This window comes from Solanum dulcamara, chromosome 8 (assembly GCF_947179165.1).
Source record: "Solanum dulcamara chromosome 8, daSolDulc1.2, whole genome shotgun sequence".
Lineage (NCBI taxonomy): Eukaryota > Viridiplantae > Streptophyta > Magnoliopsida > Solanales > Solanaceae > Solanum > Solanum dulcamara.
Window position 1 is genome coordinate 77,034,732 of NC_077244.1, and position 24,745 is coordinate 77,059,476.

At 30.9% G+C, this 24,745-nt stretch overlaps 1 protein-coding gene and 1 long non-coding RNA gene across 2 annotated transcripts; one reads left to right on the plus strand and one right to left on the minus strand.

Annotated features, from left to right (window-relative positions):
- Nucleotides 1-15,792: 15,792 nt before the first annotated feature.
- On the minus strand, nt 15,793-19,142 carry LOC129899021 (uncharacterized). The gene is made up of 3 exons (XM_055973767.1): nt 19,005-19,142; nt 17,118-18,736; nt 15,793-16,555 (listed from the first exon to the last, which is right to left on the minus strand). Exons 2-3 carry the CDS (start codon nt 18,548-18,550, stop codon nt 16,312-16,314), a joined length of 1,677 nt encoding a protein of 558 aa, XP_055829742.1. The 5' UTR covers nt 18,551-18,736; nt 19,005-19,142; the 3' UTR covers nt 15,793-16,311.
- Nucleotides 19,143-21,085: 1,943 nt separating this feature from the next.
- On the plus strand, nt 21,086-23,970 carry LOC129901126 (uncharacterized). The gene is made up of 3 exons (XR_008769763.1): nt 21,086-21,471; nt 21,708-21,854; nt 23,803-23,970. It is a non-coding gene; the product is annotated as an uncharacterized LOC129901126 (long non-coding RNA).
- Nucleotides 23,971-24,745: the final 775 nt, after the last annotated feature.

Genomic DNA, 24,745 nt, shown 5'->3' on the forward strand with positions numbered 1-24,745 from the left:
GCCCAACCTTCACTAGTTGGCCTAATTGTCTCACAACATAAAGCATGTCCGTCTCACAACAACACTCTCCTCTTTACTTCAGTTCTATACTATCCCTACCTTGGTCATTCATGGAGATCACAATGGTAGCACTCTCTGGCCTAACAGGCCCATCTTCTTACCCACAATAAGTGTATTTATGATCATAATCCTCTAATTTTAGCAAACTTCAACTCAAGAGTTCATTTATAGTTCTCAGTCCATGGCTCATATACCGCTAACCTTACTATCACATGAAAATACATATATCACCAGGTCTTCTCATAGGACCATCCACACAAAACTTACCCCTCTTAGAGGACCCAATCCAGTCATATTTGTATCGAAATGTGACACTCGATCCAAGACTGTGTCGGAACGTGACACCCGATCCAAACATACCACATTCACAATTACATTTAGCACTCACAACATTTATATCATCAAGAACAGGTTCATCACAAAATAGGCCAGCAATTGCTCATTTATATAAGAACTAACCTGTTACCTTTATTTGTACACGTTTAGGCATGTCATAAGTAATTCAATTACATATTTAAGACAATTCAAGAAACAATCAACGTCTCCACCACAAACCTTACAGGTCTAACCTCAAAATCTACTGGTTTTACTTTTCTATACAAGATTTTATGAACGATATAAATTAACCAACTGCACACAAGACATCACAATCAATAACTTCTCAATTCACTGCAGCACCTTTCTACCCAAGTCACATTCTAAATTGATCATACCACAATCGGATCTCTGCCCGTAACCCATGACCTGCAGCTTAGTATATGAATTCTTATTAATTTTTCTTCTATATTACATAGTAGGTATAGGTTTACTACTCAGAAAAGAGAAGCCTAGCCTATCTGGGCGCCAAGCATTAGCGAAGAGATAACACTGCTGAAATCATTGGTTTCAGATGTTCCATAGGCAAGACCAGATTGAATTCCACCGGTTGAAACCTTCCAAGAGCTGAGATTACCTCCCTTCCTCTTCTTCATTCAAGAGTAGCTTTTTTAGAGGATTTTGAGAAAAGTTCTCCTGATTTTGAGAAAATCATCCCGTTTTGGCGAAAATATTTCCACTGTAACGGCGCCGTTGGAGCGGAATTCTGCCCCCCGGCGGGATGGCGCGATCAGTAAAGGATGGGAGAAGAATAGTTTCTCCCATTCTTCACATTCCCTCACTCAAAATCCTACAAAACTCTTTCAAGCCTTCCACTCTGATCGCCTGTGTAATGATAAGAACTCGTTCTTAACTTTAACTTCATGCTAATATTTACATTCAGTGCTTAATCATGCTAGGAATTCGTAAAATCAAAGGCCAATATGGTAGTTTTCAACTCCCTTAGAAATATTTCGCTTGCATTGCTAGATTAACATAGCATGGACTCTCCCCTCACGTCCACAATGCCTCCCTGATGTCTTGGGCGTAAGGTTAACAATAATTTTCATCCAAATCGGATTAGAATGTGAGGTGGAAGTTTAAAGGTTTTTGTTGGCCCAAATTTGATTACGCTAGTTATTTGGAGTTTTTGACCCAAATTCCTTTGTAGATAATGTTACTAGGACACTTAGGAGTACTGATCTGCAAAATTTATGGATTGCGCCTAGTGTTCATCCAGGATGAAGCCCAGTTATTTTCTCAGGGTACAAGAAAATTATTTGTCCAATTATTTATTTTATTTTTTGTTTTACCAGCCGTCATGAAATGCTAAAATATCAATTATAAGGTTACTATTATTTATTTTTTTGGTCAAACGGAGATTTTATTTATAACATATTAAAGGAGCACTACATTAGCTGCACCTGTTCCCATAGAGTGCTCATTAGTAGTAGCAACATGAGAAGCATAGAAATTCATATTTACATCAGTGGCCATACTAAGGGCTAGAGCATTAGAGTTCAAAATACTAAGATTACCACGACTTGCTTATTTACTACAGACACTAATATTTATGCTTCTAGGTATATATCCTCCAAGTGAATAAGAGTGAAGACTCTCTTGAACCCATGGTGGATGTTCCAACAAAAAGTGTACATTTGTTATGGCTCTTTTTGCACCTTCCGTTGCTAGAATGTGAGCCACTTTGTTTCCATCTCTATTGTTATGCCGGATCTGGGGTTCCCCAGTTTCCTCAGTGCAGACCTACATGCATAAATAATATTATTATAAGGTCACTAATATATACATTTGGTAAGAGACAAATAGAGTTTTTACTCTCAACGTACTTAAATCATATAACTTATAAAAAATACTAAGAATTATTTTTTTCGAGGTACAAGAAAAAAAATAATCATCATTTAGAATTATTTTTTTTTGTTTTACCAACAATCATGAGATGCTAAACTATCAATTATAAGGTCATTATTGTAAGAGACAAATAAACGTGCAAACTTATTTGGTAAAAGATAAATAAACGTATAGATTTCTTGGCAAATAAATGCTATAGACATGAAGAAGATGGGTTAATATAAAAAATCCCAACAAAATGGAGTTTTTACTCCCGGCTTAAGTACGCCTTGTAGTTTAAAAAATATTCTAAGAACTATTTTTTTGGGGTACTAGCAAATTATTTTTCCAATCATTTAGAATTTTCTTTTTATTTATACCATCGGTCATGAAATGCTAAAAATCAATTATAAAGTTACTATTATACACATCTAGTTAGAGACAAATAATTAACGTGCAATAAACATGTGAATTGATAAGAAATAAATAAACTTGGAGATTTTTTAACAAATTAATGATATAGACATGAAGAAAATTGGTTATTCTGAAAAATTCTCAACAAAATGAAGTTTTTACCCTCGGCGTAAGTACGCCATGTAGCTTATAAAGGATTCTAAATTAAAAAAATCTCGGGGTACAAAAAAATTTCTTTTCCCACAATCATTTAGAATTTTTTTATATTTTAACAACTGAAAGATGCTAAAATATCAATTATAAGGCCACTATTATACACATATAGTAAGAGTCGAATAAACATGTAAATTTTGTAGTAACTGAATGACATGAAGAAGATTTGTTAATTTGAAAAAAATCTCTATAAAATGAATTTTTTTTCTATTGACGTACTTAAACCATGCAACTTATAAAAAATTCTTAGAATTTTTTTTCTTTATGAGGGACTGGAAAAATGTTTTTTCAATCATTTAGAATTTACACTTTTAACATAACATGTAGTTCACAAAAAAAAAAACTAAGAATTTTTTGCTTTTTCTAGTGTAATAACAAAAAAAGGTTCATGTTTATCCAATTTTGCGCGCCCGTAACATAAATTAGGGATAAACTATATTTTTTAAAAATAATTAGAGAAAGGTTAAAAGCCAAAAAATAAGTGTTTCTAAAGGCAATGTCGAATTGAATTTTGTTTTAAAGGGAAGGGTGAATTAAAAGGATGATAATTAGTAAGGTAATTGGTGCTCTTAATTTTCTCCATAGTGTAATAAGAGGGAATTATGGACGACTTTAAGTTCCATATTAATACCTCTCTCAATTACTGTTAAATGCTTAATTACTCGTTTGGAGATAACAAGATGACCGGCCCCTTTAATTTGCTTAAAGGCCAAATAACACTTTTAGTCCCTAAATTAATGTTAAATTGTAGTTTAGTTCTTGTGTTATTCAACTTACTATTATTACTCTTTAATTAAATTATGTGGGTACGTGATTTTATTTACTGCTACAAAGGGTATTTAGGAATTAAAATAAATCACTAGCCCTACACATCACTTACCATAATTCAGCTCGATATTGAAACACTTTTTTTAAAAGAATTTTTCAGATTTTTTCTATCATTTTCCCCTAAAAATATAGGATCAATTATTTTTATATCCTGGAGAGGGAAAGAGATAGCAATTGTAAGCATAAATGGAAAAAAAAATGTAGAACTTTCTGGTAAGTTTCATCAAATCAAAAGTTTAGATGAGTTTTTATTCTTTCAAGAGAGGATAAGAGGGGAAAGTTTGTAGATGAATAATTATGTTCGATAATCAAGTTGGTTCAATGATCATATACGTTTTTTCCATGTGTTATAAATCGTAACTCCACAAGTATAGATTTTTTTATTTTTTATTTTTCCAATCTTTGGACAATCATAATACGTACAAAGAGTGGTCATCCTTGAAAAATAATTTGATCATACTAATTGTTAAAGAGAGATTAGAAATTTATAACGAAAATAAAGTGTTACTTTTACAAATGATAAGAAATAATTAAAGAAATATTATCATAACTTGTGGGACCTAACATATTTTGGGCCTAAAGCAAATGATTCACTTACTTTGGGTTGAACTAGTAGTGGGCCTCAAATATTTTGGGCCTAAAACAATGTGTCAGCGTTTATGTCCAACTTCTATATTGGTATGTGGTAAGAATTTTGTAAACTTTACCTAAATCACATACTGAAAAGGCCCGATTATAATGTATCCCTCATTTTTATGAAATTACACGATTTCCCTTTTTTTTTAAAATTTTTGATACATTACTTGCTGAGCTGATACATCAGTTTTTGGTTGTAAAACAATTAATGTTGTTGGGTTAATTATGGGAAGTAACGTAATTCAAGTAACAATTACCATGCTAATTAAGGCAAATAATTCTTTAAAAAAAGAAACAGATCTTGACTATGAAAGAAAACTCAAAAATAGAGCATATTAATGGATGTCTTGTTGAAGCACGAGAGCTGCCTATAATTGACTTTTTGGAGCAAACGAGAATGTTATTTGGTGCTTGAAACTGCAAAAATAGGGAAATAACAGCTTATACAAAATATACTTTGGGTAGGAAATTCGAAGATATCCTAGTATCAAACACAATGAAGTGTTCGAGAATGAAGGTACACACCAATTATTATTTTTAAGTAATTTTGTCTGCACAACAGAGGATCGCAGCAGTTATCTCACCACACAACCAAAAAAGGCTAGTTAACTAAATAAAAGAGATCACAGTTAAATTGAAAAAGTTATCTACTTGATACATAGTTGCTTGATACATAGCTATAGGATACATCAGTTTTGTATTTTCTGTTATCAGTATTACCTGATACATCAGTTCTGATACATCATTTCTGTATTTGATACATCATTGCTGATACATATCTGTGATAGTTATTTAATGCAGATTGTTGCTTCATCAGAATATCTTTATTCTGTTTATGAGTCAGGTATAAGATACATTGTGTGTCTTGAAAGAAAAACATGCAATTGTGGCAGGTTTCAATTAGACGAGATACCATGTCCACACGCAATTGCAGTGTTGAAGAGAAAGAATATTACAGACATGCACCCATGTTGTTCTGATTACTACAAGTCAGAGGCGTTGGCAATTACTTATGAATTTCCAATGGTTCCAATGCCAGATAAGAAAGATTATTCTGTTCTGAAAGAAATTTTGGAAGAATTCGTCTTGCCACCAAGATACAAAAGGATGCCAGGAAGACCAAAGAAAGGAAGAAAAAAGTACTCTAGTGAGAAGATAAGAACGAGCACAAATTCTTGTAGTCGTTGTGGCCATGAAGGCCACAATAGAAAGACTTGTAATTTCATCCTCAAAGAGAAATGATGTTTTGTTATGCCAGGATACATTTTATTTGGATCATGTACTTACATTTACATAGTTTTTTTTACATTATGGGTTGTATTTGATACATATATCAATTAACTAAAATAGTAATTGAATATCAATAATTGATACATGGATGGTTGGTAATTATGTTTATTGTAAGTTGCTTGGTATTGATAGTAATTTCGAATCTGATACATATGAATAGCAGATACATAAACATTCGACTTATTAAGGTTGATACTTTAAAGATTGTTGTATTAGTTTGTCAACTAGATTGTGGTTGATACATAACATGTTGTATCGATATAGGTTGTAGATGTATCAGAAGTTATAAAGATTGATGCATAAGATTCTGATACATAAATATAGATGTATTAGAATCATTAAATCTTGATATATTACAATCTGATACATAAACAATATGTATCAGAAGCTGTAAAGATTGATTCATGAATTCTCATACATAAATGTAGATGTATCAGAATCATTAAATTTTGATATATTACAATCTGATACATTAACAATATGTATCAGAAGCTGTAAAGATTGATGCATGAGATTCTGATACATAAATGTAGATGTATCAGAATCATTAAATCTTGATACAATACAATCTGATACATAAATAATATGTATCAGAAGCTATAAATATTGATGCATGAGATTTTGATACATAAATGTAGATGTATCAGAATCATTAAATCTTGATACATTACAGTGTGATACATGAAGTAGATGTATCGGAAGCATTCAAGCTTGATAAATCAAAATATGATACATAAATATTAGAAAAACTTAAAAGTCTGCTAAATTATTGAATAGCAAAAAAAAAGTTTACTATTGGTGCAAAAATATAATTGTACATTCTATTACAATAAAATTTAAAAAAAATTACTCGACGTCCATCGGTTCTCCTTGATCAGGATGTATGAAATTTCTCTTAGGTTTTTTTGGATCATCATTGTTGCTAACATAACCATCCTTAGCCTTCCAGACATTACAGACATGCACCCATACTGTGCAATTCCTCTCTGTTTTTTTGCTCGACCTCAAGAAGTAAGAGGTATTTGATGATTTGCCCTTGAAATTGCACTGTGGCATATCTAGATAGTGACCAAGTATGGTTTATCGAAATAATTGTATAGCTTCAGCACCTATTTATGATTTGAAATCATCAATAAAATTAGTCGTATATGCAGTGCCGAATCTTAAGGAGTGTGAGGGGATCTTCTTGATGACGTACTTCATTTCCTGCATTGTCATGGTGATTAAATACAACTTATTTTTTATATTTAAACATAATGTATCAGAAGCATTATATCTTGATACATAAATAAGATGTATCAGGAGCATTAACGTTTGATACATGAGAATCCGATAAAAAAAACGATGTATTAAAAAAAAGATAAGAATCTGATCAGAAATCAGTAAAACTTTAGAAAAATGACATTTAAAAAAATTATATATACAGGATGTATCAGATTCTCATGTAAGCTTGATACTTGAGAATCTGATATATAAATAATATGTATCAGAAGCAGTAAATCCCGATATATGAGCATTTGATACAAAAAGACAATGTATCATGAAATAGATAAGAATTTGATACATAAAGTATATGTATCAGGAATCAGTAAAATTTTATAAAAATGACATTTAAAAAAAATATAAATAGGATGTATCAGATTCTCATGCAAGCATGATACATACAAATCTGATACATAAAATTATATGTATCACGAGCAGTAAAAAACCACATTAAAAAAAACTTATAAAAACTCATACCTTTGGGAGATTATGGCGTGTTGAAACCCCTTCAATCTTCTTGTTGGCTTCTTTGGGTGAATGTTGAACTTGAGATTTTGACTTCAATTTCTCACGGAGCTTATCCATCACTGATGGATCGTCACGATATTTGGATCTAACCTCGTCCGGTGAATCAAGATTTTCTTGATTTTTATTCAACTGAGTGAGACCAACACTAAAAGATGGAGTGGATTCCATGTGAATCAGTGAACAATGTGAGAAAAAAAATTACAGAAGAAAACAGAGGAAATCGAAGAAGGTGAGAATGAAGTGAGATATCATTAAAGGAAAAACTTGAATATACCTTACTTGGATTCTTGAAATTGAGTAATAGATGGACTGAAATTGAAAATAAGAAACTGTCATCAAGGAGGTTAAAGAGTAGGCGTGAATTTAGGTAACTGATATAAGGTAAAAGTGATGTATCAGTGAAATAGTGAGAGAGTTAAAAAACTAGGGATTTTTGATATTTTTCCAACTAGTTGGGAGTATTAGTAAATATGGTAATATAACATGTGTAAATGGATAATTTTCCCAAAAATTTTACACATTTTATTGTGTTACTATCAAACTCTATTAATTTACTAATATTATAAATCAAAGTGAGACGTGTATTAATCAATCATGATTTAGGAATTATAGTATAGGTAAAGACGTGTGTCATGTATTTATTGAATTAGTATAAGTATCTATGTTTTTGAAAAAATTATGCGTAGTTGAAATTATTTACCTCTTAAAAAACTATGTGCATCCATTTAGACATTTTAAGAAAGGAAACAAAGCTTAATTGCATCTGCCAACAAGAAATAAATCGTTACCCAAAATACAGGATTCAGAAAAATCAATATTTGAACTTGAGTACCGGTTATCCACTTCAAGCCCACCTCTTTAAGATCAATAAGTTATTAAGCCCATTTTACTAGTGTACTGGGCCTACAAAAACCCATATATCTTCTGACTATCATTAAGTTTAAGGTGGGCTGGAAATACGCAGACTTTACCCTAATGATGTGTGAGCCGGGGTAGAGAGATTGTGTATAAGTGGTGAGCTACTCGAAATATCCAGGTAGTACCCAACAAGGTGAAAGTTATGAGGAAATCGAATCTTCACCAATAAAGTGAAGTGAAAGTAATCAACCAATTGGGCTACTAAGAATATTCATCTAAAATTTTGCAGCACAAAAGGCACAAAAATTTATGGGAAAATGACACGAATTAGCAAAATACACTAGTTAATTAATATATGTAGTTATAGTTTAAGTTAATCCCCACTCGCGGCAAAACTTTTCCAGTAATTAATACACATAGCTATAGTTATCTACAATTTGTATAATTAAGCTCCCAATTGTATAAATTCAGAATTTTCTAATTAAATAAATCTAGATTTTGTATATGCTTACCCTACTATGTATATAATTATAATATTGATACTTTTGATTTGTATAAGTGCTGAAAAATTCGTAATATGTATAAATACATAATTTATATATACTTACCCTATTTGTATATTGCCAACGAATTATACTAACGAGTATGCGAATTATTTATTGCTGCTATAACTATAGTTACTGAATGTAATTACCTAAACTATAGCTATTTGGACCTGTTAAGATTTTTATAGTAGCTATTTGTAAAATTTTCCCGAAATTTATTGATTGATGAAATACGCATGCTTCGTATTCAAATAATACATCTATAGCCTAAGCTAACACACGTTTAGTACTACAATCATCTCCAACATTGTTAAATCGTGAATGTAAACATCAAGTCATGAATATTAAGTGGATAAGCAGTCAATGCGCATTAACTACATTTGAAAGTACATATATCATGACATTATTTTTGCATTTTTAATACCTGTTGCATGATGAATATTTTTGAGGAAGCATATCAAGATTCAAGAAAAGAATGACGATTTGACAAGCTAATCTTAGTTATTCCTAGTAGATTGTCCATGTGTTATGTTGGGATGTAATAAACGTCTTATATATATATATTTTACGTATCATTCGGTGAATTTAACTAAGTGGGCCGATGCATTCACGACAGACATAAATACAGAGACAAAATGTAAGCTATTTTAGGTCCATTATGGATTGGGAAAAGGCTAATACATATGAAAGGAAGTGGACAATTTCCAGTCGAAATGTCAAAAAAGCAAGTTATGCTTTTCTAATATTTTGCTCGTGGTGTGTTTGCCCCTCTTTAACTATTCCACTAAAGAATATGACTTAATTATATATGCTGCCCTGCTTAATTTCCTATCAAGATCTACTTTTCTTTGATCATCGAAGTGTTAAATCAGATTTATAAAATTATAGTATATATAAAATTGCTGAATAATTCAGTTGCTATTTTCGAATTATATAACACACTCAAATATACAATAAATATTGTTATATCACGTGTATATAAGGGTCGAAAATATTTTTATTTTTATTTTCGTTTATTTTTTAAAATACCGACCTCATGAAATCTGAACGAAATAAAGTACACTGCATGTCTGTTTGAAAAGAAATTTTTACTTCAAAAGAAAATGAATATTGGTTAATCGCATCATACGTGGAAGTTAATTAGGAGGCGAGAATGGCTTCTAATATAATTAACGATTTCATGGGATAAAAGCTTATATGCATCTGTTCTTTACGCCAATATTCAATGAATACATGATACACACTTTTACATACGTACACTCTTATCGTTGAATCATAGTTATTTTACATACATTAATTTAGGACTTAACCATGAAATATTAGTATGATTTTATATAAACATCGAGATATAAAAAATTTACCCGTAAACAATGTCAATTGAGAGTATATATTAACTATGGTTAAGTCATAAGTGAAGAGCTTATATATAGAAACATCACATATAGATTTGGCGTAAATTTCCGGATACCAATAAATTTTTACCCAGCTAAAAATAGCACGTCCATTGTATTAGAAAAGTTTGTAGATAAAAATTTATAGATTAGAGGCCTAACAACTTTTATATCAATATTTTCCTCATGTTATATAGCACGGTCCAGAATTAATTCTGTCAGATACATCGAAAAGAAAAAGAGAACACACACAGTCAAACTAAACTCTAAATTAAAGAGGAGTATCAAGTGATAAAAAGCCATAGGATAATTTAATCAACGTTAGCCTTTTGACCTTGATAAAACTACTTTACTCCTGTCCCATATTAGTTAGCACATTTTCTTTTCACACGCCTTTTAAAAAATGATAAATAGTTTTTTTATTTTTATTTTTTTTACTAATTTACACTCAACTCTTCTCAGTGTAATCAATCTTGTTTACTTTTAAAAAAAAATCAAGACAACTATTATTTTATGACTAACATTTTTAATGTTAGACAACTAATACAAAGATGTATTTAAGAGGAGGTGAGGGTGTTCACCCGAACCCCAGCTAAATTGGGCAACCTAACTCAGCTTTGCTTGCTTATAAATATTTGCCAATTTTAGGCTGACAGTTTTGTTACTTTTTCTTATTCAAACTTTGGCTTGTGGCAATGGTAATTACTTTGTATTATGAAAATAAATTTTTACATATTTACTTAGTAGTACAATTTAGCTGTTAGATTGTGTCTCATTGGTTGAGTGACGTGTTATTGCCTCCTAATAATATTGTTTAGATGAGCAATCCTCACCAATATGAACTTTGCTTTTGATTTGAGTATAGCACTATGATCTGTTTTCTTTACCTTAAAATATCAAAAACTTATCCAAATTAACAAGACTACAATTATAAGCTCTCTCTTACAAAAGCTTTCTCAAAGCTTACTATGAGAACTTAGTAAATACAACAATAATATATTCAGTGTAATCCCATAAATAAAGTTCAGAAAGTAAAATATACCTATATTTATCCCTATTTTATGTACATCCTCGACTCAAAGGAGAAGAAATGAAGTGAGAATATTTGTGATATTAATTTATGCTCCTCTGGCCACCTCACCATACCAAATGAGGAAGTTCCTCGTACACTAAACTTAAAAAAAGAAAATCACATGAAGTAGTTGAGTATGATATGGTCTTGCATATGGAAGCATGCTGTTGAAATTAAAGCAAATGTCTTACATTAACTATTGACGGTGCTGGCTTGTTGAAAGGTTACCGTAAATTTAAAATTCATGTATAGCAATACGAGTTTGTGATGCTATGGTTAAAATATTTTCACCTTTAATTAGAGACTCGGACCTAGGCTCCTAAGGTGGAAAGGATTGTCGTCCCTAAAAATGAATATTACAATGTGTGAATACTAATTTAATCCGATCCCAATGTGAATATTGGACATTGAATGGAAAACCAATTTATTTATTTTTAAATAATTCTTGACATTTTGGTTTATAAACTGTATCAGTTATTATTGCCTAAAACTGTAACGACCCTTTAGGTCGTTTTGAATACTAGGGCTTTTTATTTCATAAAATACTCATTCCATAAATTTTTAATGGGTATTTTGGAATATTCAATAACTATGATTATTTAGTTGATGGGTGAATTTAAATAACTTATTTAATTAGTGAGTTAAAGTGTTAATTTAATTAATACTCTATACCAATTATAAAAGAAAAAGGATGGGGTTTATTAATTTTGATACACAATTAATTAAGAAAAGAAAAATGAGCCAAACCCTAACAGGCGACAACAACGAGAAAGCATACGACGAACAGAATCAAAAGCTGGGAAAAAAAATACGGAGGAAGAAAGAAAAGAAAGGGAAAAAGAAAAATAAAGGAGAAGAGAAAAATATGAATTTTTATTCCAAAGCGTCAAGGTAATTATTCTCATCCTTTCCACTAAATTTTTATGCGATTATGAACATATTTTTAGGGTATATTGGTGGAGAAATAATGCTAAAATAAGAAAATATGACCCTAGGGTTCTTCACATAAAATCTTGATTTGGGGGTCAAATAACGATCCGTTTTAGCTGAAATTTGACATGTGAATTTATTTTGTCATGAGTGAACATAATCAAAAAGAAAATTTCAGATTTGACTTCAATGACTCGAGGCGACTTTTTGACCCAATTTTTAATCTGAAAATAAATATAGCTATATGTGTGTCATTGAATTCGTATTCTTATGAAGATTATGTATTTGAACAGATTTTGATCATTCGGAAGCGTTACGAAAGGCTCAAGTTTTAAAGTGATTATTTAATTTAATTGAGGTTTAACCCTAGTTTTAAAATTCAAAAAATATGGGAGTGAACATGTTAATTGGCATCAAGATTAGGAACGTATTTATAGAATTAGGTGAGTTATTGAGTCTAGGTTAAACATATATATAATATTGGTGTTTACGGATTAATTTACTTATAAATATTATATATTTGATAGATTGAAATTGGTTTGAGGCATTGAAGAAAGGAAAGACATTGGTGGATTAGCTTGCTTTACTTCGGTTCTTCGGTTGAGGTAGGTTATGGTTTTTATTCTATATCATAGATAGACTCTTAATAGTGATTGATATTCATTGAGTAATATGTGTGAAGTTTACTACGCATTTAATTGTTGTGGTTTGGATGGTTGATATGTTGTTGTGATTGGTCTGAAATCCCGAGACCGTGAAATCCATAATCTTGAACTTGTCCTATCAAAAATGGTGTCTTGAATAAAGAAGGCTTGATGAAATATTGTTAATGAAGTGGAATGAAATCGTGAAGAATGATAAATTAATTATATTTGGATCGGATGTCACGTTCCGACACGGTATATTTGGATCGGGTGTCATGTTCTGACACGGTATGTTTGGATCGGGTGTCACGTTCCGACACGGTATATTTGGATCGGGTGTCACGCTCCGACACGATATATTTGGATCGGGTGTCACGTTCCGGCACGGTAATATTAAAGGAAAATAAATTAAAATGACTTAATACTACCCAATCTCCAATAACTCATTTTCCAAAAGGGTGTGATATAGAGGCTTGAGTCCTCATGTGTGATCTTAATATTGTTGATTGGTTATGAAATGGTTCATTGTGTTGTCACTTGATCTTGATCTTGTTGGTTGCCACCTGTTAAGTGTTACGGTTGATTTCCCGCTATTACTTATTGCATATTGATTCCTATTTTGAGTCGGCCGATGATACCTACTCAGTACATGTTGTCCTGTACTAACCCCTACTTGTATCTTTTCTTGTTTTATTTTGTGGGGTGCAGCGAGTATTCCACCAACTTCGACTCGACCTCAGCTCTAGTCGGTCTCCAGTTCATAAGATTTCAGGGTGAGCTATTCTTCTAGCTGGCGATGGAATCTCTTATCATGGCATGGTGTCCTTAGTTTTCAGACACGTTATGTTATTTATTTATTTGGTGTTTGATAATTCGAGACTTAGTTTTAGAATTTAGATGTCCTTCATGTGATGACTTTCAGGTTTTGGGGAAAATATATTTATTTGAACTTCCGCGTTATTGTTATTAGTTGGAGTTTGTATCGTTGGTTCTCCCACCTAGAAGGCTAAGTGTGGGTGCCACTCATGGCCCATTTTGGATCGTGACAAAAACCCTGCATGTCTCATTATATATAGGTTTTCTATCACAGGTGGAGCACCAAATTAAAGTAGTTTACTAATTTCCCACTCCACATGGTGTGAAAATCACATTGGCTTAATTAAGGGAACATTATACACAAAAAAATCTCATATGTTCACTTATGATTTGAACGGCAAGAAACAATCTTATAAGAACATAACATTTGCAATCCGAAGAAAAGAAAATATTAACAGAGCCATTGTATCAATCTTCCATTTGCTGTTAATTACATAGCACAAGTATGAAACCTATTACTGTTTCAATCTGCTTATTCTATTTTTTTTAAAGTCCATTTCAAAAAGAATGTCTTTTCTTTTTTAACAATATTTTGATTTGTGACCACAAAATTAAAGGGTATTTGGTACATTTGATATATCAATAATTTAACATTACATAATTCAATTTTTTTTTAATTTCTTAAATTCCGCATTAAATTAAAATAAGATAAATAAATTGAAACGGAGAAAATACTTTCCGCGTAGAAGTGGTTTCTCCATTATTCCAACCATTTTCCTTTATCAGAAAGTTTGAAGTAGCGTGTGAATCATGAGAATTTTAGTCAGTGAAAATTGATCAGCTGAACACTTTATAGTTTGAATTTAAAAATCAATCATGCAAAGATTTCTTATTTGTTATTTTGCAATCTTTTATATATAAAATTCTAATTTTTTTATAAAAGATATACAATTAAAAATAAATTTATAAAAGAATATAAAACCAATTGCGACTACCTACCTACTAGCATCGCAATTTGAGAACCATTATATATGTTCGTTAATCATTTGATTACAATCTGCAATTCCACTAATTTTTCAATTCTAAGAAAAAATATATAAATTTAAGAAAGATCTTCGAATATTCAATAGATATTTTAATTAATATTATTTTTTTATTTAAATATGTCTCACGTGTAATATTAAAGTGATAGTGCGCCACCTTCAAGTTGAGCAATATTATTTATTTGGAGCACTAGGTCCACACAATTGCAACCAAATCTTCGTCGTGAACGAAAGGACTCTAATTTCTCCATTTTTTTGTGATTTGTAGAAGATAAGTTCTATCTATAGAGGACTGACCCTTTTATTGTCCCCAGCAGAAAAAAGAAAATTATTATCATTATTATTTATTAGCTAAAAATAATAAATTTTATAAAATAAGGAATCTTTTTGTTTAACAAAGTGATGGAGCATATAGTACAAGAGTTAAAAATATTTAATTTTCAGTGATATATCATAAATTGACTTTTTCTGCTAAATTAAGGTTGTTGCTTACCTTATACACCAAATTAATAGATACATAATATAAATCTTACAGTATATGCATAAATACCTCTTCCTCATTAAATTACCTAACCATAATTATTTTGATATAATTTGATGTAAATATTTACCCCTATTATGACCGACGACATCATAACTCAAAGACATTTAAATTTGTACTTCTAGCATAGTCACGTGACAGTGTGGCATGACACTTTTCTATGCAAAAAGATAATATATTTATAAACATTCTCTAACTTTCTTGTGTACACGAAAAATTATAGATCTTATAGTAGATGCACATGTATATTAAAAAATATAAAATAGTACTGTAGTTGTAATAGAAACAAGGAACTATCTTCATGTGCCAAGCCGTACTGTATTTAGTGCTTATAGCAGCCACATAGCACAAAGCATGGGCTGCCCTACGCATTGGATCCTATCATTCAGCAATTGCTATGTAACAACAATAACATATTCATTATCATACCACACAATGAAACAAGTCGAATATACACAAATTAAGGTTAAAAAGTTGTTTTCGATAGCCCACAACTCAAGAACAACAAGCAACAGAAGTTGCACATAAAAAAAGATATTGCAATTATCTATTAACAAAAGTTTAATTACAATTTGGCGATGTGAACTATGCAAAAACAAAAAAGGAAAAATGTTAAAGAAAACAGAAAAATCCCAAGCAGAGACCCTCTTCAGTTTTCTCTGATCTAAAAAGCCCAAGACTTGCTGAATTTACACATTTGAAGAGGAGCTGTATCATATTACTACTAGAAAGTAGTAGGAAATTAAGGGTAAAGGGATATGGGTTTGTTAATTAACAAATCCAAGTCACCCTCCTTGCTATTCCTTGTCTCCAACAACCACCACTGTCCAGCAATTAACAAACAAAGGGAAATTCCAAGTGAGCAGTTGATTAAATGTAACAAATCAAAATCATCTTGGACACCCTTGTTGTTATCCCTTTATTTATTTTTTCTCAATTGTATCTCCTTGACCAATTATATTTTTCTTTTCATGTGTTCTTGTTTTTGTCCTAAATCTTCCACATTAATCAATCATCTTTTTTTTTCGGTTTTGGGATTACAGATCAGTATTGGAGTCGTCGAGTGGGTAACAGGTATCTTCACCGCCAGTATTCCATAGAAAATGAGCATAATTAGCTGCATAAAAATTGTTGCTTGGTTCTGCAGCTATGGCTTGATTAAAGGTCTCTTCTGCAGCCCAAAGGTCCTTCCTTACTTGCCAGAGAAAATTTGCATACTTATTCAATGCCTCAGCATCCTTTGGCTCCACCTCTGCTGCTTTCTTGAAGTACTCTTCTGCTCTGTTTTGTAACAAAATAACAAAAATCAGTACAGAGCATACCAATAATTGAAGAGCATGTAGTGCTTCTAAATCTCTATAACTTATGTTCTTTCATGTTGTTCAGATACTCCAAAAATGTCGTCACACCCATGTCGAATTCTCCCAATGCACACTCTTTTGAGGATAAGACACGGATGCAACGATATTTTTGAAGGATCCGTGCAGCATAATTTTAAGACAAAAGAGTCTACATACAGTATGATAATTGAATGGGAACCCCTACACCTTCGGACCACTCAGAATGGTATAATTTGGGAAAGGAAATTAAAATACTACCACACACTCCTCTATCAAGATACAATCCCACCCAAAGTACAGAAAATGACAATTGCTTTGTGAAGGTGATTTTTCAAGCACACCAAAACAATTTTTCTAATAAACAATAATGTTGACCTTAAGATATCAGCTAATTGAGCAAAAAGTCAGGACTGAATCTTCCCAATTGGGTGTAGTTCTCACCTTAGCACAATCAAAGGATAAATATCTAATATAGAAATTAGAGAGACAAAAAATTTTGGTACCTGTCATAATCTTGAGCGACCAAGAAAAGAAATTGAGCATAATTGGTTAGCAAAAGAGTATTCTGCGGTTCTTGGTTTAGCGCCATCTGATACAGCAGCTCTGTTTTGAAATAATCTGCATAATCATCGACTTCAATATTTGCGTGTATTGGAGACACAAATCTCTGCATGGTTTCATGATCCAAGGACTCATCTCTCATTGAAGCCTGCATCTTAGAAGCCTCATCTACAATTGAATTCCAAATCTGCAACTCTTCTTCCCTTGTTTCTTGCCCAGATACACACTCTTCTTCACTGACCCTACCACTCCCAATTGAAGAAATCCCATTCGAAAACATCCTTCCGTCAAACCTCCCATCACCATCATTTCCACTAGCAATTGGCTTGTAGCTCCCACCACCTCCATTGCCTCCACCAATCGAAGTAACTTTTCCACTTGATGACGACACTGAAAATGTCTTAATTGCAGAAGAATCAAATCTTTGGTTGAAATGACTCTCTTCTAAAGTAGAAACAGTCTCTGTGAGTGGTGAGGGTGTGGCAGCAATAGCAGCACTGCTAGCCATAGAATGAACACTATAATTAGCCAAAAGTATCATCACGTATACCATTAAAGTTGGTGTATGTGAGAAAACTTGCTGGAATAACCACACAAAAGATGCATGCATCTCCTTTTGTACTCTCGCCAAGATCCCCTGTAGATCTTCATAAAACAACATTTCCCTCATCTGCAAAGTATAGCTTTGCAGCTCTCGAATTATGAACACCATATTCGAAAATGCTTTTTTCACAGAACAATATGCTGACTCTCCTGCTTCTCTAAATCCACCTTTCCATTGTTTTTTTCTCTTTATAATCCTAAGGGAGAAAGGGAGATCCACACAATTCGCCTTCCATTCAATATTTGCAGGAATTATCTCGTCTCTTTCAGGCCAATCCGATTGTTCTAGAGGATCAAACGGCTTCTGGTTCTCCAAAAACTTGATATCATGACTATGACTGATAATACTTTCATACCTTGTTTCCATAGAGTCGGCAATAACTTCACGCTGAGAACTTATAATACTGGGATTTTCATTTTCAACGTCTGAGACCTGGAATTTCCGGGCCAATTCTTGTATCTCCTTCGAAAACTCTTCATCTGAAAATGAATCTAAGCTGGCACTGGTGCTAGACGCCCTTCTAATTGTTCTGGTCCTTGGCTTAAGCTGCTCACAAGATTGAGATCTGTATATATTCAACAATTGGGTACCCAAAAGTGCCGATTGGTCCAGCCTACGGACAAACCGGCAAATATGAGACCCTTTGCTGCTAATTCTACGGTGTTTTGAGGAAGAAATTGCAGAAGCAAAAGTTTGAGAAGAAGAAGAAGGTGAGTGGGGAACAAAAGGTTGAGCCCATTGCAAACACGTTGTGGCAACTTTCACTCCCATTTTTCTCAACTCAAAAATGCTTAAACCAGAGATTATATGGGGATTGAAAAGAAAAAAGGTCAAAACTCGAAACCCAGAAAACTAGCAACAGGAAGGAAGAAAAAAAAGTCTCAACCCTTTTGATTCGGATCCACAAAAAGGCTTCACCCTTACCTTCTTTGTTTTTAAATTTCGAGATCCCAAAACCTGCAAAAACAAGTAAAAATGAACCGACCAAATAAGTCAAATCACGTTCAAAATTGTTTCCCTGAAAATACACGGAAAGGGTAAACCATATAGTTTGAGTTGAACTGAATCAGTAAACGCAAAATATAAATAATAACCAAAAAGACCGTGCTACCGATAATTATACCCACTAACTTGTTTCAGCCATTAAAATAGGATCAAAATAACAGAGTTCAATATTAATAAAATCAATAAAATGGACACAGAAATTCACTTATCATAAACTTACGTAGTAATAATAGGGCAGCACTGTCACCGGAGAAGCTGAAAACGATACCGTTTCGCAGTGATTTCCGGCGGTGAAAGCTACGTATGAGCACCGCAGTAGACTTACACTTATCAACAATTGCAGTGTAATTGAGGTCTTATATATATATATATATATATATATATATATATATATATATATATATATATGCCAGCTTGAAGGAAAAAGGGCATTTTTAATATTATAATTCCATTATTTTAAAAAAAGAAAAATAAACTAAGATATAAATTTTAAAAAAATCTCAACAGAGTCCAAAAAGGGACGGAAAAGTACGAATAGAATCAGGTAGTATAGTAGTATACTCGTATATTATAAGGAGTTGAGAAGTTGCCGGTTGCCGGTATGATATTATACTTTTTTTGGGTATAATGCTAGGATATTTTTGACAGCTGTGCCCCAAGTCATAGACAAATTGCAATTTGCAAATAAGGAGATTTTTGACTAGTACTACCCCATTTTTTTATTTATCACATTTTATTTTTTGCAACATATAGTATTTTTGATATAAAACAACAACAACAACAATTTAGTAAAAATCTTACAACGTGGGATCTGGGAAGGATAAAGTGTACGCAGATTTTACTCCTATCAAGGTAGAACGATTATTTTCGAAAGATCCTCGACTAAAAAAAAAGCATAAAAAGAGGTCAGATAATGTTAAGAATTTCAAAGTAATATGTGAAAGCAAGTAATGGCGGCAACACAGATAAAATATAGTAAATAAAATATAAAAAATAATAAATAATAATAGACAGTAACAGAATCGAGCTCCAAAAATTATAGCGCACTAGTATGCCTACTATAATATTTTTAATATAATTCTTAAATATTAAAATATTAAATTAATCTATTTTAATTTAACTTTAAATGTTAAATAAATTGATTCTTGTAAAGTAAAACATAACAAGTAAAATAGATGGGAGGAAGTACCAACCAAATTTGTCTTCGTACAAACTACAGTATATTTTCAGAAAGCTTTGTAACAAAAATACTTTCAAAAGACGTGCAAATATTACTGGCATTGGAGTCGTGTTAACTTTAAAATGCATTGGTGGAGCTAAATAGTCCAAAGTAACATATTGAATTCCTTTCATAAAAAATTACTGTCTAATATAAAAAAAAAATCATCTTTCTTAATGAACTAAAAATGATCAAGTTACATAAATAAGTCTGCTGTGTGGCGCTCTTCATATTATTTTTTATTGTTAAAGAGATCGTTTGGTTTGAATACAAGTTAATGGTGGGATAAATTATGTTTGGATTAGTTATGATTGGATAAGTTATGCTAAAATTATTTTTTATTGAGTGTTTGATTTGTTGTATTTAAAATAATATGCATTGCATAAATTTTAAGTACAATTTATTTATTTATAAAAATACAATTCACTTTATTTAGTTTTTTAAATTTTTTTCTTTTCAAGCTTTAGTTATTCAATATTCATTCTTAAAATAAAATTCAATACATCCATTATGTAGTGGATGTCCATGTAGTGGGATCCACTAGGCAAGTTGATGTAGTGGGACCCACTAGGCAAGTTGTCCACAACTTGTTCTCCTTTTCTTTGGCTATAAATTGTCATAGTTTGGCAATGAAAATCGATAAAGAGAATAAACGGAATTCTCTCATCTGCTCCTTTCTATTTTCTCTTACTCTCTCCTTTTTATTATGCTAAGTTACTTTATTTTATAATAATTTTCATCTTCTTTATCTTAAATATTTTTATGTGTGCATTTCCATGATGTCCGTATGTATTTAAAAATAAAACTTTCTTCTTATTTAATTTTAAAATAGAATTTTCATTTTAAGTTTGTTAAAGTAAAAAAGAATTTATGAGAAATTAAAATATAAATAAACATAAGAATTAGTCAAATAAATTTATAAATAAAAATTATATTATATAATGTAATTTTTTAATAGAAAACAATATGAAGAATTATCATAAAAATAAGAAGTGAATGTTGCTATATATTGTATTAAAAATCATGTAAATATATATGAATGTGAAAAGTGTGGTATACAAAATATAAAAGGATATATTTATTATTTACCTATTTTATCCCAAGATAAGTTATCCCGTGATTAATATATCATCTAAGAAGAGGTTTACTTATTCCGGTACTATGAATTAATTCTGAGATAAATTATTCTAGAATTATCAACCAAATACCAATTTAAATGTACTTATAATTTAATCTCAAAATTATTTGTATTATTTTTCACATCAAACGACCCTAAGAGTTCTGCCACAGTTTAAATGTATATAAGTACTATTTTGTGAGTATTACTGCTTTAATTGACACACAAAAATATAGCAGCCAGTGGGGGTAAAAGATCTCCCACAGAAGGAATCAATCGTCTAGTTTGCACATGTACACATTCATGTCCGCAAATTTGCCGGTAGCCTGTTAAACTTTGTATGGGGACCAGGTTCTCTGTATTTCCAGTTTATCAAAAATAGTTGTCACGTTTTAATTTTTAAAAATTAATTTAATTAATTTTTAAAATTAAAATAAATTAGATTATATCATATTTACTTTCAATAAAATTTTAAAAATCACTTTAAAAACATGTCGTAACTTTTTTATTTCAATATTGTTAAATATATTTTTACCAAAATTCATATAATTTACTCTCGGAAAAATAATTTTTAAAATTTTCTACAGGTGTAAGAGAGTCAAAAGGCAAATTGAAGAAGAGGTAGATTTCTTGGAAGATGGAGGATGGTTTGGCAAACGAGAGACTCGTTGGGTGATTTAGTTAGTTCAACACGGCTCACTTCACGGGACTTCTGGATCTTAACCAAGAAATGGGTACGTGCCACGTGTCCATAAGATTTTTTTCTACAATTTTTTATTTTACTTTAATGTAAAAGTGAATTAAGGTGCAAATTTGATGACACGTGTCAAAAAGCTTATGTTTTTGTCTAATTGGCTGTCATTTTACTCATTTACTGTGTAAAAAGCAGTATTTAAAATTTATATAAAGAGAAAGTCGGTTTAATTGCGATTATGTTAGTATAAAAAGATTTTTTTACAACTAGTTTTGTTTGTAATACGAGCAATGAAACATGAGAGGTCTGATATTTATTATTTTGGCAAGTTGAATCTTTATATGATTTGTGTATTTAAAGGAGCGGCTACCTAGTCATTTTCTTGACTTGTATGAAATAATGAAAAATTTTAAAACTTCCAATATGAAAATTCAAATTAATTACATGATCAAATAAAATTTTAATTTTAAATCATATTCAAACGAAACCAAGTGATAATCCACTGTGTAAGTTCAAATACCACAGTAACTAGAGTGATAATGCACTGACGTCTGGCGCTTAAGAGGTGATTTAATAACCAAATTAACACGTTTAAAAGCAATGAAATGGTAAAAGAAATACTACATGAAAAATAAATCTGAGATTTTGGTATCAAATTCATTATATTTTTTATGCTTTTGGTATCAAGATTCATTCTTTTTATTTGATTCGATGAGCCCCGTAAAGCATAAAACAACATATTGCAAAGTAAGCAAAGCGTATAATAACAATCAAAAGATCAATATGGGTGGTGGTGCAATAGTAAAACTGTTTTATCCTTAATAAAAGGTCTTGGGTTCGAGTCTTATGTATGGAAAAAAAATAATTTGGGGATGTCACCCCAAATGGATCATGCAATTTTAAATTCAAATTTAGTCGAAGTTTCAAAAATTCGAATATTGGATGAAAAAAAACAATCAAAAGAGAAAATCCGACACTAGGACTAATTGTGTAATGAGTCAACCTGATTCCAAAGGCACTTCTTTTTGCACACAGCCTTTTTCTGTTTCCTGTTCACTTTCATTTGTTAATCAACAATAATATTAACATATTAACCTATCTAATGTAACCTTACAGGCTTAACGAGGATAAAGCGCACATATATCTTATTTTTACTTTGTGGAATTAGAGAAGTTATTTTTAAAAAAAATAATCTAATCAAAACAATACATATCAAAGATATCGCAATTTATAGAGAAGGAATAACCGAAGAACTTTCATCTGTTAATTAAAGAGTTTAAGGTGTTGTTTGGCCTCATATAATTTTTGGAAAAAAATTGAGAATTAGTGTTTGGCCATATAATTGTCATTACTTGGCAAATATCCCAAGTTCTGAAGTTCTAGATAAAATTAGAACTTGGAAACTTAGAAAGTTTTAAAAATTTAAAAATTACCGCAAACTTTTATGTTTTATAAAAACACACACCATTTATTGCAGGAAAGAGATTGTTCGTAGAATGTGGAAGATTTTATAAAAGAATAATTTGTTATTACCTCCTCCGAAAAAGATTAGTTTGAGTGACAAGAATGAAAAAAAAGAACAATTTGTTTTTAATTTGATTAATGTATTGCTCTTGCCCATGTTGTTATTTTATTTTTGTTGATTGTTATCAATTGTGTTATAAGATTATTTTTTTAACGAAACATGTTCATTATACGATGATAACACAAACTTATGAATATTTTTAATAATTTTTAGAACTTACGAATATAAAATAATATTTTTTAAAACATTGAAATATTTTTAGAAAAAATTGTGGCAAAGGTGAAACTTCACTCAAAAATTATTTATCAAGAATATTTGAAAACTTGAGATCAACCACTAGCTAAATAATGAGGGTTATTTTTCTTTCAAGCTGTAGCGCAATTACGTTATTAATGCTACTTTTATTTCTCTACTATAAATTTCCTCTTTATTCTGTTCTTTCCTCTCTTTTTTTCGCCACTAGAATTTGATGCCAAGCACTTCAAATTGAAAAGGGTGGAAAATTGTGATGAATAAAGCTGGGATGACAGAGAAAATATATAGAAATATGGTCCATTGCCCATTAAATTGCATGTGCAGAATATATATACACACACATCCCTATTCATAAGATATGTTTATGTATTTTATCCCTCGTATCAAATGATAGAAATTTAGGCCTAATATTGTATTTGTCATTTTCACACATGAGAGTTCTCAAAGTTGTTATTTTTTGACAAATCTCTTTGGAAACAATAACAAATCTCTTGTGCCCAAAATCTTTAACTTTATTATAAAGTTGGTTTGTTAGTGGATGTTTCATTATTAAAGTGGATAACTTAATTAGTTTTTGTTCTTCTTATTTGACTATAAATATAACCATATTTCAATAATGAAGAAAATATACCGATACTTAATTCTCTCTCTTTTTTTTTACTATATCTTTTTTTTATTAATTTACTAAATTAATTTGTTTTATAATACGTTATCCGCATAAACATTCTAATCAACTGAGTTTTACACCATCTACAAATTTGTCCTACGTCTAAAAGGGTTTAGTGGTAATATATTTTGCTACCAAGTAAGTCATATGTATCAGTTTCATTCCTTTTTCTGGTATGAAAATTTGCAACAACCTTTGCCAAATAAAAAGGGAAAACATCACTTTCTTTTATCAAGTAAATTAAATGTTACATAACTTCTACGATTTTATTATGAATATATTTTTTTTTAATGTATAACTGTGTTCTCATATACAATGACATGATTATGATTTGTTCTGATTTTGAAAGCCACGAAAGGTTACATAGTTTGCTCTGATGTAGATTTTCATGTTAAAATATTTTTATGATATATGGAAGTTTCTCGATTTTTAAGCATATTTATTTAATACAAGATGCACATTACTTACCCATGTTTAAGTTGAC